Here is a 16,998-nt window from a genome sequence, read left to right as displayed (position 1 = left end):
CTTACATTGCTACAGTCATTTATGTGATATTGTATGTCAGGCCAACACTCAAGTACTTTTTTCAGTTTTTCTTAATATACTTTGTTAACCGGTCCACAACATCGTGGATCTCATTCAAACCTAATTATTTCCTGTTGAATTTGTAGAAATTAGCAATTTTTAATGAATTATACTATTTTATAATGATTTATATATAACAACTTACAACAAATTTAAGATCCATGAGGTGGTATTTTTGTTTTGTCAGCGCGCGAGCATCCGAATACCCATATTAAATAATTCTTGATCCAACTCTTTTTCCTCTTGTAAAATATTAATAATATTTCAGATATAAAATATCTGAAACCATGGAACCATTCAGAATCCATGTTAAATGATTCATGATCCAACTATTGTAAAATATCTGAAACCATGGAATAATTCAGATGTATATGTATATAGATTTAGATGTACATGCAACCATTCAGATGTATATGCATATACTACAGGACCATGCATGCTGAGATCACTAATGGTTTCATGTTGCCGTCAGGGACCTAAGCAAGACGATTAGATGGTTTAATTTATGACATGCAGCAGGGGCAACACCTAAGCACTATAATGATCGGCGCATACTTGTACTATTAGTTACTACTTGTATTATTTAGAGGAAGATAAAAAAATTGCCTGCAGGTAGTAAAACGTAACCTACAGTCTACACTAAAGATCAAAAGCCAAAAATAATCTGCAAAAGCATTATATTTTTTTACCGTTTGTACGCTCTTGTATATGAATCACAAAATCACCTGACTGTTGCCGATCCAAAGTCCGTCTCCCTGCCGTCCGCCGTGTCGTTGTGGAGGACAAGAGTAGATGTGGCGGCGCCGACGTCAAGTACGTGCTCTTGGCGGTGTCCTGCTTGTATGTGCTCTGCTTGTACGTAGATCGCTGGTACGCTGGAAGAGGAAGGGAGGCGTAGATTGTGGCGGCAGATGAGTGGATTCAAATGAACGGCAGGTGGTGGTTTCAAATGGACGGCAGGCGGAGTGGATTCAATTTTGAGATGAACCGTGATTGACCTGGAGAGACCGCGGCGTGAGGATTGGTTACGGTGAACATTAGTGGGCCGGATTAGTGGACTGCGGTGGGATGAGTTTGTTGGGGGAGTAAGTTTGTCTGGTTCCAAAAAGTTTTTCAATTATAGTGGAGATAGGTGCTGCCTAAATATTCTTCAGAGAAGCCCATTCTTCGGAGTAGCAACTGACTATTACAGTATATCTGGACGATCTGTTCTGGACTCCTTTGTGCATCCCCTTCGTGAACTCTGCATTGTTCCGACCACCAAATGTACATGAAAGTAATCACCCTTCGCTGCACTTCTTCCTTCAGTTTCAGAACTGCCGTGATGGCTTGTGCAAGCCGATCCCTCACACCATGGAGCTGCATATCTTCCCATACTCTCTTTGCATCTTTGCACTTGAAAAATAAATGAGCTCCATCCTCATCCAGACACCGCCCACAGAGAACACAGCAGGGATTCAATTTGATACCCTGGCGTTTTAGGTTGACACGCAAGGCCAAACTATTATGACACAGTCTCCACATAAAGTGCAACATTTTCTTTGGACAGTCTACTTGTCATAGCTTCTTCCACAGCTGATCGCCATTAGCATTACTGACCCACCACTCCTAGCTCTGCATTGCTTTTTTCCCTGTTGGCAACTTGGATTTTGTAGGCCGACTTTACAGAGGAGATGCCAGTCTTGTTGTAGTGCCAAGCAATCATGTCATCCATTCCCTGTCATGAACAGGGATGCTCAATATGACCTCGCTCGTCTTCCTGCCAAAAAGTAGCACATCATCAGTCCATTGTTGGATCAAGAAGTTCATGCACTCGTGTCAGCAGCCCTCGGCGTGTATGGTTTTCTCAAATGATCCCTTGGAATCCAATCATCAGTCCATGTAGCGGTAGTTATTCCATCACCAATTGTCCAGATCAGTCCCTTCTTAAGCACCTCGATCCCGGCCAAGATACTGCGCCAAGTATAGGACATGATCCTCTTCGGTTTGGCTCGTAGCACATCACCATCAGAGAAGTATCTTGCTCGCAGCACTTGGGCACATAGCGAATCAGGGTTCATCAATTTTTTGACTGGAGAACAGCAGACTTCTCCTGGACACACTCTCATACAGCTGTAGAATAGACTTCAAATGCATGGCATTCTCTCGGACACACTCTCATACCCCTTGGTTCAGCATCCTTCAACAAAACCACTGAAGCCTTTTGCACCGAGTAGGAATAGATAGGAGGAGAGTGGATCCTCCTGCCGTAGACCAGGCTCTTGCACAAAACTGTTAGACCGGTTGCCGTTTACTTTCAGCCGATACGACACAGAGATAACGCACTTCATAATCAGCTGAACCCAGTCCGAGCAGAAACCTATAGTGGGAGATTTCAAACACTAGCAAATATGCACGTGCGTCACGCACGTGTTTGTATTATCAGATGTTCCTTGATTTTATTTTCACTTATTCATTCATAATATGGTACTATAAACAATGTAAAACGTTTGCTAGTTTTTTCTTTCTTGTTTATCATAATAAATAAAATCACGTGTGTTCAAATTTATTTTTCTTTTTAATTGCTAATACATACGCCAGCATGCATTCATATTGATGTTATTTATTATAGTTGCATCCACGCATCCATATTTTTCTTTTTCCAATTAATTTATTTATTAGTTGCATGTATGCATCTTGATGTATATTATTTTTTCTTTTTTCGAACAATCCGCGGCCAGCGGCGGTGAGTTTTTTCAAGGAGGCTCTCTGTTCGATCTATATGTCGTGCTATATGAGTCATTTGTCATCTGTGATCTTATATGTAAAATGTAAAACTTTTTCTAAACCAAGATTCCTCGTATACCTAAAAAAGGAAAATCAATCTTACATGAAAGATACAAGACTCCTATTAAACCAAGATTTCTCCTTAACCCAGCTCTAGCCTCTCCAATTAAGTTTGTTTCGTTGCCGATTGACTCAAAGACCAATCATGATCAACGCTATTCACGCAGGAGAATTCATACGGGTCATCTCATACCACATTGTCATGAATAGGTTGATTTTTTAAAATTGGCGTGAATATATCTCAATTTGATTTGACTTCCTATTGCCGGTAGATCTTGTATGTATATTCTTGAACAAGTGATCATGCATGCCCGATCTTAAGCATGCACGGTAAAAAGAAAATATGCTCTTAATTCTTTCTTGAAATTAAAAAAGTCGAAACGGCTAATGAATTGGACTTAAAAAATCAGAAAAGCTATGCATGCGGATTGGAATTGGACTCCAATATGCAAATATGGACTATTATATTCCGTTTTTGGAATCTAGGAGGAATCTTGGTTTAGGAGGAATCTTATATCTTATATTATGTAAGATCACGGGTGACAGAAGGCACATATAGCACGACGTTTAGATCGAACGGTTATTAGAGAGGGAGAGCTCCCTAAAAAAACTCGCTCTTTTTATAGTGTGATGCACGATCGACAAAGGTAGAGGAAGTGAGTCCGGATTTTTTTTTTGTATTTTATATAAGAAAAATGGGAGATGCTCGGCCGATAAAATGGATGATTGAAAAAAGATTGACGGATGGCAGTTTAATTTTGACGTGGCTAAAAGAGCTACTTCCTCTATCTTTCGATAAGTCATTTTTTTACTTTGATAAAATATATGTAAGAAAATAATATTATTTGTCATGCAGAATTAGTACCATTAGATAAGTCATTGAATATATTTTTCATAATAAAATTATTAAAGATAAAAATATTTTTAATATTTTTAAAACCTAATCAAACCTAAAAAAATGACTAGCACAAAATCCATATCGAGTAGTTTCTAAAAATTTAGTTGTGATGTTTTTTAAAAATATTAGTTTATTGGGCTAAAAAAATTCTAGAGCTCATGATTGTTCATGCTGGAGGCGACGAGAAGCTAGTTGTCAATATATCAAATAATACGTCAACTAATGGTTATGATGTGAGAGAGACTATTTTTCACGTAGGGTTTCCACTAATGGCATGCGTACTATTTATTCACATTTGATTTGTTAAACCATCGATGAACAGATCCTAAAAAGATTAGCTGAACTATTTGTTAATAATTTTTTGGGGGTCTTTATATATTTTGCTTAGGCCTGGTTTAGTTGCCAATTTTTTTTTGGAAAACACTACTGTAGCATTTTCGTTTGTATTTGATAAATATTGTCAATCATAGAGTAACTAGGCTCATAAGATTCGTCTCGCAAATTACGGGTAAACTGTGCAATTAATTTTATTTTTGTTTATATTTAATGCTCCATGCATGCGCCGTAAGATTTGATGTGACGGAGAATCTTGAATTTTTTTTTGCACTTTTTGGAAACTAAACAAGGGCTAATATAAAAAAATTTCTTAAAACCAAAATAGTAAAGAGACTGGCCTCGGCCAATGACGAGCCGATTGGAGGACCAACTAGTTTTCGATAGCCAACAGGTGTCCTATCGGCCGTTGAATAGCGACAAGATGCTAGTTTTGCAATTTTATAAGAGAACACCTAAATCCGATTTTATAATTTTTTTCAACAAATCGGATATTTGGGCCAACGTCTCTTGGACCATTTAAGTTTGTGGGCCGTTAAACGTTTGGCCCATTAACCCCCTATATATATACTATACAAAGAGCACAGAAAACCCTATCTCTGCTCACCTCCCCCAGTCACCCATCTCTACCGCACCGCAGCCGCCGCCCGCCCCCGCGCCTGCGACGCGATCCGGCGCCGGCAGCGAGCTCTATCTCCGGCGACGCCCACGGTAAATCGACTACAAAACAGCTTCTTCTCTTTCCCCTCTCCCTTACCCTGTTACTGTCCCTTGTCCCTTAGTCGAATTGTCTGTGATCACTTGTAAGATTGTGGACGGGATCCTGTCCTTATTCTTAGTTACTCGAATTGTCTGTTTGGTCTGGTCACTTGTTTGGTCTGGTCACTTGTAAGATCGTGGACGGGATCCAGCAGCTATAACAGGTCAACCGCAATAAACTGCATTTTTTTGGTTATTGGTGCTACGTTGCAACTGCTTTTAGGATATAGGACAGTTTTATTTTCCTGCTATGTGCTCGTATCATGTTTTCTGAAAGAAAAAATATCGTATCTCTATATCCGTATCCTCCTGATACTGTGTCCATATCCGTGCATATGCTATGCAAGCGGCTCGAGCCCAAATTGCTATTATTTGATTGTTTCGTGTGTTACTTCGATGGTCTCTCTCTTTTTTTTGAGGAAAATAAGTTGTGCTGTAGATCTTAGATTAACGAGGCTTTTGTGCTCACAATCCTGTGAAGTATGAGTTTTCAGTTTACTTTTTTCTTAGCCTTTTGTGCTCACAATCCTGTGAAGTATGAGTATGGTGTATATTAATGGAATACTGTATCCTGACAAATACTGCATGTTAAAACATTTTTATTAACTTTCTGAAATGGTTAATAATTTCCCTCTCTTTGTTCCTGACAACTGTAGTGGTTATTACTTCTTTGCTGCTGATGTCAATGTCAAAGTTTTCAGTATAGTTATTTTCTCATGTTTATTATTGTATTCTTAGTAATACCTGAACTTTCAACTGCAGGAATAAATATTGGTATTCGTAGCGTGACCTTTATAAGAAGTCAAGATGGTGAAGTTCACAGCTGAAGAGCTCCGTGGTATCATGGACAAAAAGAACAACATTCGTAACATGTCTGTTATTGCTCATGTGGACCATGGTATGTTCAGAACACTGCTCTGTTAGATAGCATATATATACATGCATTCCTTAATGTTTTCAAGCCTTTTTGATTTTGATGTCAAGATTAATTTTGTTTCAATATTTAAGCTCTCTATTGTGCCTGAGTGCTAATGCTTCTATTCATGCTGCATTATCTACTATAGGCCTATATCACAGACATTTATCCCCTAATTGCTTTTTTCATCTACAGTTAATGTATTGCTTTTGTCTGGATATTGTGGTATACATACTATCTGCTGGCTGTATGTATTAGATTGTAATATACTACTACTGAGTTGTTAACTTTTATGTTTTCAACATTTAAGCTCTGTTACAGCTAATGTTTCTTTTCTCGCTGCACTATCTATTTTAGGCATAGTTAACTGCTTATGTTCAGATATTTATCACATGTAGGAAATACATTGTATATTTTAGATATGGTGGTTTACATAGTATCTGTTCATAATTATATACTCTAGATTGTAATCTACTACTGTGTTTGTTAACTTTTGATTTGCTTGTCTGTCCCTAATATTGTACTACCATATGATGCACATGTTGAATTTCCTTGCTGTTCTTATATGCTATTATAAATTCTTTGCAGGCAAGTCTACGCTTACAGATTCCCTTGTGGCAGCTGCTGGGATTATTGCCCAGGAAGTTGCTGGTGATGTTCGCATGACTGATACTCGTGCAGATGAAGCAGAGCGTGGTATTACAATCAAATCTACCGGTATCTCTCTTTACTATGAGATGACTGACGAGTCACTGAAGAATTACAAGGGTGAGAGAGATGGTAACCAATACCTGATCAACCTTATTGACTCGCCTGGGCACGTTGATTTTTCTTCGGAAGTCACAGCTGCTCTTCGCATCACCGATGGTGCTCTTGTGGTGGTTGACTGTATTGAAGGTGTCTGTGTGCAAACTGAAACTGTGCTTCGCCAAGCCCTTGGTGAGAGGATTAGGCCAGTTCTTACCGTGAACAAGATGGACAGGTGCTTCCTTGAGCTTCAGGTTGAGGGCGAGGAAGCTTACCAGACCTTCTCCCGTGTCATTGAGAATGCCAATGTCATCATGGCAACATACGAAGATAAGCTCCTTGGTGACGTCCAAGTGTACCCAGAGAAGGGGACTGTTGCTTTTTCTGCTGGTCTGCACGGATGGGCCTTTACCCTCACTAACTTTGCCAAGATGTATGCATCTAAGTTTGGAGTTGATGAATCTAAGATGATGGAGAGGCTTTGGGGTGAGAACTTCTTTGACCCTGCCACCAAGAAATGGACAACCAAGAACACAGGCTCCCCTACCTGCAAGAGAGGATTTGTTCAGTTCTGCTATGAGCCAATCAAGCAAATCATCAACACCTGCATGAACGACCAGAAGGAGAAATTGTGGCCCATGCTGCAAAAGCTCAATGTTACCATGAAGTCTGATGAGAAGGAATTGATTGGCAAAGCTTTGATGAAGCGTGTTATGCAAACGTGGCTACCAGCAAGCACTGCACTGCTCGAGATGATGATATTCCACCTTCCTTCCCCGGCAAAGGCTCAAAAGTATCGTGTGGAGAACTTGTATGAGGGGCCCCTTGATGATGTCTATGCAACTGCCATCAGAAACTGTGATCCGGAGGGCCCTCTTATGCTGTATGTTTCGAAGATGATTCCAGCATCCGACAAGGGCAGGTTCTTTGCCTTCGGTCGTGTCTTCTCAGGGAAGGTTGCTACTGGTATGAAGGTTCGGATCATGGGTCCCAACTATGTCCCTGGGCAGAAGAAGGATCTGTATGTGAAGAGTGTCCAGCGTACCGTTATCTGGATGGGAAAGAAACAAGAGTCAGTTGAGGATGTTCCTTGTGGCAACACTGTTGCTATGGTTGGTCTGGACCAGTTCATCACGAAGAACGCTACACTCACTAATGAGAAGGAGGTTGATGCATGCCCGATCAGAGCAATGAAGTTCTCTGTCTCCCCTGTTGTGCGTGTTGCTGTTCAGTGCAAGGTTGCCTCTGACCTTCCCAAGCTAGTCGAAGGTTTGAAGCGTCTGGCGAAGTCTGATCCTATGGTTCTCTGTACAATCGAAGAGTCTGGTGAGCATATCATTGCTGGAGCTGGTGAGCTTCATCTTGAGATTTGCCTGAAGGATCTGCAGGAGGACTTCATGGGTGGTGCTGAAATTATTGTTTCCCCTCCTGTTGTGTCCTTCCGGGAAACCGTTCTTGAGAAGTCCTGCCGTACTGTCATGAGCAAGTCTCCCAACAAGCACAACCGTCTGTACATGGAAGCACGCCCCTTGGAGGAGGGTCTCGCTGAGGCCATCGATGATGGCCGCATTGGCCCACGTGATGATCCTAAGGTGCGCTCCCAGATCCTCTCTCAGGAGTTTGGGTGGGACAAGGATCTCGCCAAGAAGATTTGGTGTTTTGGACCTGAGACCACTGGCCCAAACATGGTTGTTGATATGTGTAAGGGAGTGCAGTATCTCAATGAAATCAAGGATTCTGTCGTGGCTGGTTTCCAGTGGGCATCAAAGGAGGGTGCACTGGCTGAGGAGAACATGCGCGGAATTTGCTTTGAGGTCTGTGATGTCGTTCTTCATGCTGATGCTATCCACAGGGGTGGTGGCCAGGTCATCCCAACTGCCAGGAGGGTCATCTATGCTTCTCAGCTCACGGCCAAGCCAAGGCTGCTGGAGCCAGTGTACCTGGTGGAGATTCAGGCCCCAGAAAATGCACTTGGTGGTATCTACGGTGTTCTGAACCAGAAGAGAGGGCATGTGTTTGAGGAGATGCAGAGGCCGGGTACCCCGCTCTACAACATCAAGGCTTACCTCCCTGTCATCGAGTCGTTTGGGTTCTCCAGCCAACTGAGGGCTGCAACCTCTGGTCAGGCGTTCCCCCAGTGTGTCTTTGACCATTGGGACATGATGGGCTCTGATCCTTTGGAGGCTGGCTCCCAGGCTGCTCAGCTGGTGCTGGATATCCGCAAGAGGAAGGGTCTCAAGGAACAGATGACCCCTCTCTCTGAGTTTGAGGACAAGCTCTAAATTTTTGGTTGTTTGTTCTACTGTTACACCTGCTGGTTTAATCGTCAATTCGTGTACTGTAATGGGAACGACTTGAATATTTTGCTTCGTTTTAGTTGTCGAATGCACCTGTCTCTGAACTATATTGGTCATCATGTAGTTTGTCAATCTGTGCTGAGAGCCTGAGACACTATTTTGATATCCGTTTTGATGTAGCAGATGAAACAGAGGTGGTATCTTTGGTTTAGTAATTGGTTATATACTTATTTTCCGGGTGTATTTCTTATATCCACTGTCTTATTAACGCTGTGCATGATCTGTCAGACAGTTAACCCTTTTGCTCGTTGTTTCCTTGCCTTTTCTTTGTGAAGTATATAGTCATTTTTTGCAGCTCTTGATTCTTGTATTGTTTTGTATCCATGTTGATTGTAGTAGGTTAGAATTGAGGTAGATCTAAATCCACAAAATTAGCAATAGGTATGTACTTTGATGCATTATGCATGATGTCATCCAATACTTAGATCAGCATGTTTGGTTGCTTGCAACTCCCCCACCCCCCTCTTTTTTTTTATTAAACACATCCTAAGCTTTATTCATTTTAGAAAATTGATATATCGTTTGCTTAAAGATGAAAAATATAACTAGAGGGTTCAACCCAAATACAAGACTCTAGAGACATTGCCGAGCTAGCTCATTAGCAACGTTGTTGGCTTTTTCATGCTTGCTACTCCACTTGCTTATTTACTCTGTTCATCTTTGTTTGTATGTGTAGTCTGTAGCTCATTAGCAACGTTGTTGGCTTTTTCATGCTTGCTACACCACTTGCTTATTACTTTGAAGACTTATCTGTTCATCTTTGTTTGTATGTATGTGTAATCTGTGGACTGTCGGTATGTTAGGCCTTGTTTAGTTTCAAAAAGTTTTGCCAAAAATTTTAGATTCCCTATCACATTTAGATGAAAACAAAAACTAATTACACAGTTTGTCTGTAATTTGTAAGATGTATCTTTTGAGGCTAGTTAGTTCATGATTGATAATATTTGTCAAATAAAAACGAAAGTGCTATGGTATCCGAAATTCCAAAATTTTGCCAATTAAACAAGTAAAAGTAGAAGCGCAGAGTGACGTTTGCTTGACAGAAAAGCCATGGATAAAAATACTATTTGCTAATTTATTGTGAGAGAAAAATACTGCTGAATGATTGACAGATTCGAGAGATAAACTCTAGCGCCGGCAAAGGTGTGCCCAGGGTTTTGTATGTGAAAGCATGATAACATCTGTTCACAACTGTAAACACTGCTTGAACCAATGAATGCTTCACAACCTAAACGCTGAGGGCCAAGTAAACCAACAATGTTAGTGCAATCTGACTTGTAAGCGTGTTGTTTCATTCATATTCTTTTTTTCAATGAGCATATAAAAGTTTCTCTACCACAAGGTGCATGGTGGTACTACATTATAGAAATAAATACAGACCGGTGCTAATTTAAAGTTCAGTCATGAACAGGCAAAGATCACTTGCTACATGCAGTCCCTAGCAGAAAGCGCGTCTTCTGGGATTCAAAACAAGCCAGAAATAGGAAAATGTCAGGAATTTCAGACCAGAATATGTCTTGGCCCACTTAAGTATGTGGGCTGGTCACTGTTTGGCCCATTATATACCACCTATATATACACCCGCCAGCCTCTGCGCCGGCAGCGAGCCCTAGCACGTGCGAGTTGCGACGAGCAGCAGCTGCCACCACCGCACGCAGCCCACGGTAAATCGACTAATTGTCCATCATTTGTCTGGTCACTTGTAAGATCGTGGACGGGATCCTGTCCTTTATATTCATTAGTTGATGAATTGTCTGTCTTTGTCACTTGTAAGATTGGAGACGGGATTCAGCACCTACAACAGGTCAATCGGAATACAGGCCAATTTTTATGTTACTGCTAAGTTGCAACTGCTTTTAGGATACAGGACAATTCTAATTTCCTACTATATGTGCCTGTATCATGTTTTCTGGAAAAAAAATCGTATCTTCATATCCGCATTCTCATGATACTGTGTCCATATCCGCGCATGCATATGGAAGTGCCTCGAGCCTAAATTGCTATTATTCGATTGTTTCGTGTCTGTTACCTCGATGGTCTGTTTTTAAAGAATATAAGTTGTGCTGTTCTGATAGTAGATCTTAGATTGTTCAACTAAGATACATCATTCATGGTTTTCAGTTTACCTTTTTCTTAGATTTTGTGCTTACAATCCTGTGAAGTGTGAGTGTGGTGTAAACAAGGGAATACTTGTATCCTGACAAATAATGCATGTTAAAACATTTTATTAACTTTCTAAAATTTTCAAGTTCCTTTGGTTTTGACATTGGACAACTATAGTGGTTATTACTTTTTGGCTACCGGTGTCAGTGTCAAAGTTTCCAGTTTAGTTATTTTCTCATGTTTTTTATTAGATTCTTATTAATACCCAAACCTTCAACAACAGGATTAAATAGTGGAATTGGTAGTGTGATCTTCATAAGAAGTCAAGATGGTGAAGTTCTCGGCTGAAGATCTCCGTGTCATTATGGACAAAAAGAACAAAATTATGGACAAAAAGAACAAAATTGGTAACAATGCTCAAGCCTTTTTTATGTCAAGACTTGTTCTGTTTCAATATTTAAGCTCTGTACTGTGCTTGACTGCTGATGGTTCTATTCATGCCGCATTATCTACTATAGGCTTATTGTTTCAATAGTCACAGATATCTATCCCATGTATGAAATAGGCTTATTGTTTATTTTCATCTTGTATTTAGTGTATTCGTTTTCTCTAGGTATTGTCATATATATTATCTATTGGCTGTATGTATTAAATATACTTGTGTGTTATTAATTTGGTGTTTTCAATATTAAGCTCTACTACCGTAAAAAGTAAAATTAAGATCTGTATTTTTTTACAACAGATGTTTCATTTCTTGTTGCACTATCTATTTTAGGCCTAGCTAACTACTTGTGTTCAGGTATTTATCTTTTGTGTTTTATATGGTATCAATTAATAGCTATATACTCTAGACTGTAATCTACTGGTGTGTTTGTTAACTTTTGATTTGCTTGTCTGTCCCTAATATTGTACTACTCTATGTTGCACATATTGAAGTTCCACATCGTTCTTATATGGTAGTATTATTAATTCTTGTAGGCAAGTCTACGTTTACAGATTCCCTTGTGGCACCTGCTAGGATTATTGCCCAAGAAGTTGCTGGCGATGTTCGCATGACTGATACTCGTGCAAATGAACCAGAGCCTGCAGTAGCTAATCTAAAGAGGGGTGGTGCGACATGGAAAGATATTATAATTTTAGTGGAGGGTGCAATAATATTAGTCCAAGCTTTAGTGTTTGTAATTTTGCTTTCAAACTTGATGTAATATTGAAAGCAATCTTTCTGTTGTAACCCTCTTAGACTAGCTGGTGGTGAGCTTAGGGCACTCACAATGCAGACTCTATCATAGAGTTTAAAGTTATTTATTACCTCGAACAATGTAGACTTAGAGTCTAAATAAGACTTGGAGTCTTATTTTTTCTACCTCTTTCTTCAATAAATATACTGTTATATCAACAAAATATCATAAATAATATGTAATTAATTGTCTTGGACTCTGTGATAGAGTCTTGCATTGTGAGTGGTCTTACCAGTGCAAGCAAGTGGTAACTCCAACCTATACGCAGTCAACAAAACAAGTTTCGTGCATATTGCCATTTTGAATCTGATACAGGTAACCAAATATCTGCTCCTTGTGTCCTGGTTGAACTAAGCCAAGTAACCAAACAACACCATCTTTCATGCACAGGGCCTAGCCAATGGTGGTTTGGAGGTCGGGCAATGAACCAAACAGGCGCACGTCAACATGATAACACAACTCTGTTCACAATAGTAAACATTACCTGAACCAATGAATAAAGATGCTTCATAACATACACGTTGGAGGCCAAGTAAACCAACAATGCTAAAAATAAATGTGACTTGTAAGCGTGTTCTTTTGTTCATTTTCTTTTTTTTTCAAAGAGCATATAAAAGTTTCTCTACCACAATGCATCACCTCTAAACATCTAGGTGCATGGTTACTGCATTATAGAACAGGTAACACAAATATAAAGTTCAACCATGAACAAGCAAAGTTCACTTTCTAGATGCAGTCCCTAGCAGAGAAGCACATATTTTGGGATATAAAACCAGCTGAAATAGAAAAATGATAGGAATTTTAGACTAGAATTCAACCGTATCTTTCGATATGTTATGGGACTATGTGCTTTTAGCCAGTCATACCCCAATGTAGTATCATAGACCTCCAGATCCAACACTGTCATTGGTAATTTAGGCACAATTATGTAACTTAACTCTCTTTGATAATCACTAGGTAACTTAACACTTTGGTGACACCTATATAATTGGTAACCTAGCTTTGGAAACAAAAGCAGTACCGACAAATGAATGAGAACTGCGACTGTCCACTGTCTAGTAACATAAGCACAGCCTTGTTGCCCATGAATAATCGTAATTTGATTTGATGCACCCAGTTGTCAGCTGCAGTCATGGCATATAATGAGAGGTGGTAAAAGTCTTCAGCAAGTGCTTCTTCGACAACCAATTGGTTCAAGATATCATCAGATAGTGGCTGATCCAGATCATTAACTATTAAAGCATGAGTTGCCTTTCTTTCTAGAGATTGCCAATATGTGGTTGGGGTTTCTGGTTGTACTTGGGTGCTTATTGGGCAGTTCTATTAAAAGGTGCATATTTCCGAGGACCTGTACTTTTGGTTCTCTCCAACAGGCTCTGCTGAATTTTGGCAATGATAAATGCTTTATCCACTGTCAGTTCTACATGTGCTTTCACTATAGCCCTAGTATATATCATCCTTAATTTCATTCATCATTCAGTCAGATGAGATACAAAGAAAAGGTCATCATATTTGTTGTTGTGCATGCACACTTGAAACAACAAGGCCTCAAAAGCTATTCATCATTCAGTGAGATGAGATACAAAGAAAAGCCCATCATATATGTTGATTGCTAGATTGATCCGTAGGGATTGATGTTCATGCACTTGAAACAGCAAGGCCTCAAAACATGTGGCATAATCTTCTTTTTTCAAAGAACCTTCGAAAAGGGCAGGGAGTGTGGCATAATCTTTCACTGTGCCAATTTTCCTCAATGTTGTTAACTCAGTGAGATCAAGGTGACAGTCATCACTATCAAACTTGTGTTCCATTGCTAAAGCAAAGGAGACAAGAGTCCAACTTAAGAGATTGTTTGTAAACCTGCAGCCATCTGGCATAACTGCGTTCAAAGTGCAATGTAGTTGTTATCACCCACGTTCCTAATGGAATGCTGAAGGTTTAATTTTTGGTTGGAGCCACCAGAAGAGGAAAAAATGCATTTTTAGAAGTGCAACATGAGGCAATCAACAGACCACAATGCTGGTCAGGATTTCTATGAGATTGCTTGGACGGCTTGGTGAATTCCTGATTATCATCGTCCGTGTAGCTGGAGTGGCGATCAGTAGACACAGACTTGTTATCCTCATTCTCAAACTACTTCAATGTGAGTTTAGCCACTGCTTGGCCAGTTACTTAGAATGTGCTGCTACTCAAAAGTAATACTGATCTACTGCTTGAGTAATACAGCTATTGGGTCACCCCAATATCATCTAGCCCCATCTTGACTTGTCTTGATCAGTGCCTTTTGCCATCATGCGTTCCATGTAGGACTAGGGATAAAGTTGAGCTGAAAAGAAAAGCTTGAGGACTGAAAGGTGTACTTTAGTAGTTCATGGATAAAATTGAGGCCAAAATTCAAGGTTTGTCACTTGAAATGGTCACTTTTGATAGTCCTGGGATGAAACTGAGCTTAAAGAAAAATGGGTGAATGGCCCGATCTCGGAAAAAAAACTGAGCTTAAAAATAAATTTTAAAGACCTAAAAAATCGTTTTGAAACTTCAGAGATGAAGACTAAACCTCAAGCGACAGTTGAGAGACTAAAATGAGTATTCGACCTAAATGCTTCATAAAGCATGAGGCCGTGCGAAGTGATTAGCATCATTACTCACCTTGTATGTTTTTGTGATCACACTACTAGATTGATGCCAGCGGTCGCTCTGGGAAAAAGAGATACACAAAGCGTGACAGAGTTGAGTTGGGCTAGGAAAGCACAACAGGGCGATTTGTGACAGCTACCCACCGAGAGGGAGACATCAACAACAATGGGAAACTGTTGAGACTGCATGTGCTACAAGACATGGGAACTGAAGATGGATTCGTAGCACACGCAAATTGTGGTCGCTGCGGCTCGTCAACTCTCCTTCGATTTTGATGGCCCGGTCCATCCGGCCCAATTCATGTGCCCGTTTGGCGGCCTAGAATTCCAAACCCACACAGCCTCCTTCTCCCAGGAGCCCAGCACAACACCATCCGTCCATCCCTCCCCTTCGTTGTCGCCATGTTGTGCCTCCGGAATCGCCTCCTCCCTCTGCTCCGCGCTGCCTCCTCGCTACCCTCCCCGATCCGCCCCCCCCCCTCGCGCGTGCTACTGCCACCTCCTCCTCTCCACCTCCACCACCTTACCCGCACCCTTCTCCCTCGAGGACTACCTCGTCGCCGCCTGCGGCCTCGCCCCGAGAGCTTTCTACCTAAAAGCCATTATAAAAGATGGGTCGAACCTCTATGCCCCTAAAAAATTCGTTGGTACCTGTATGTCCAACTTCATCTTCGTCTACACCCGTGCGTCATTCTGTTTATTTTCTACCGTTTGCAGCTCTAACATGTGGGACCAGGCAGGAGAAATGTCCATCTTGCCCTCGGTTGCATGGTTGTTAGCAGAGATCGCCAGGTGTCCAAGAAAGCTTTCCTTACTATACAAAAAGGACTTCTCCAGCCACCGCCTCCAACCCCGATGCCATCCTCGACCTGCTCTACAGCGCTGGCCTCTCCCGCGCCGACATCGCAGCCGTCGTCTCCGCGGAACCGCTCCTCCTCCGCACTTCCGCCAAGAACCTCGCTCCCCGCCTTCTTCATCTCCGTGACCGCGTTGGTCTGTCTACTCCCCAGATCACTCGCTTCCTCATGGTCGCCTCACACGCTCTCAGCATCTGCGATGTCGCTCCCAAGGTTGAGTTCTTCATCTCCTTATTCGGCTTGTTCGATCGGGTCCTGCTGGTCGCAAAGAGGATAATCAAGCCCAACGTAGCTTTGTTTCGTCAAGCCCAATCCTGGGTGCTTACCTTCACGGTGGGCCTTGAGAAGATAATCAAGCCCAACGTAGCTTTGTTTCGTCAGTGGGGAGTACAGGACATTGCTCAGCTATGTTTAACCAAATCGTGGGTGCTTACCTTCAAACCGGAACGCGTGAAGGAGTTTTTGCTCCGGGCAGAAGAACTTGGGGTGCCTCCTACTTCCCGGTTGTTTAGGCATGCAGTGGCTGTTATCTCCAGTCTTTCCAAAGAGAAGGTTGCTGCCAAGCTTGAGTTCTTGAAGAGGACTCTTGGTTGTTCTGAGTCTGAAGTTTCCATTGCAGTGTCCAAGATGCCACAGATACTAGGATTATCTGATGCCACTTTTCTTCGCAAGATTGAGTTCCTGATCAATGAGGCTGCGATGGAGCCACGTATATTGTGCAAAGGCCTATCCTGCTGGCATTCAGCTTGGAGAAGCGGCTAGTGCCCCGGCATCATGTCATGAAAGTGCTGCAGGAAAAGGGATTTCTGGATAGCGATATGAACCTTTTCCAATTAGTGAATTATACAGAAGAGACTTTCAAATCAAAGTTCATCGACTGTCACAAGGACTCTGTTCCTGGCCTTGCCGATGCCTATGCTGCAGCTAGTGCTCCCTGTAGAGTGCAATGTAAACATCTCATTCTGTGGTTTAGGTGGATGTTGGAACTGCAACTCATGCTAATCCTGTTCTCAATTCTGATTTCTGCTATATAACCACTAGTGATCACTGATTGGTCATAGTCCAAGGTTAAGTTACAGCTATTAAGGAAGGAGCTGTGTTTGGCTTATTCTGGATATTTAATGCACAATTTGCTGGTTTCATCTTCTGCCTAGCACATGACTGAAGATTATCCTTAACTTCGTTTTCTTCTGTGGATAAGTCTATTATGTAGAACAGTATCTGTAAGGGAATGAGATACTAACAGAATCTAAGTCTCAAATTTTTTT

General features: G+C 41.2%; 1 protein-coding gene, 1 long non-coding RNA gene and 1 pseudogene across 3 annotated transcripts; all 3 read left to right on the top strand.

The window, feature by feature from the left end:
* Positions 4,704 to 9,086, top strand: LOC110433471 (elongation factor 2). The gene is made up of 3 exons (XM_021455678.1): positions 4,704 to 4,828; positions 5,639 to 5,774; positions 6,381 to 9,086. Exons 2-3 carry the CDS (start codon positions 5,684 to 5,686, stop codon positions 8,819 to 8,821), a joined length of 2,532 nt encoding a protein of 843 aa, XP_021311353.1. The 5' UTR covers positions 4,704 to 4,828; positions 5,639 to 5,683; the 3' UTR covers positions 8,822 to 9,086.
* Positions 10,506 to 12,317, top strand: LOC110433590. 2 transcript variants are annotated; one of them, XR_002451075.1, is made up of 4 exons: positions 10,506 to 10,560; positions 10,671 to 10,700; positions 11,283 to 11,406; positions 11,978 to 12,317. It is a non-coding gene; the product is annotated as an uncharacterized LOC110433590 (long non-coding RNA). The 2 variants fall into 2 exon arrangements; XR_002451074.1 differs by lacking the exon at positions 10,671 to 10,700.
* LOC8080184 lies at positions 15,276 to 16,914 on the top strand (annotated as a pseudogene).

The sequence above is a fragment of the Sorghum bicolor genome, chromosome 1 (assembly GCF_000003195.3).
Source record: "Sorghum bicolor cultivar BTx623 chromosome 1, Sorghum_bicolor_NCBIv3, whole genome shotgun sequence".
In the NCBI taxonomy this organism is placed as follows: Eukaryota; Viridiplantae; Streptophyta; class Magnoliopsida; order Poales; family Poaceae; genus Sorghum; species Sorghum bicolor.
This window is presented reverse-complemented; position numbering and strand designations above follow the sequence as displayed.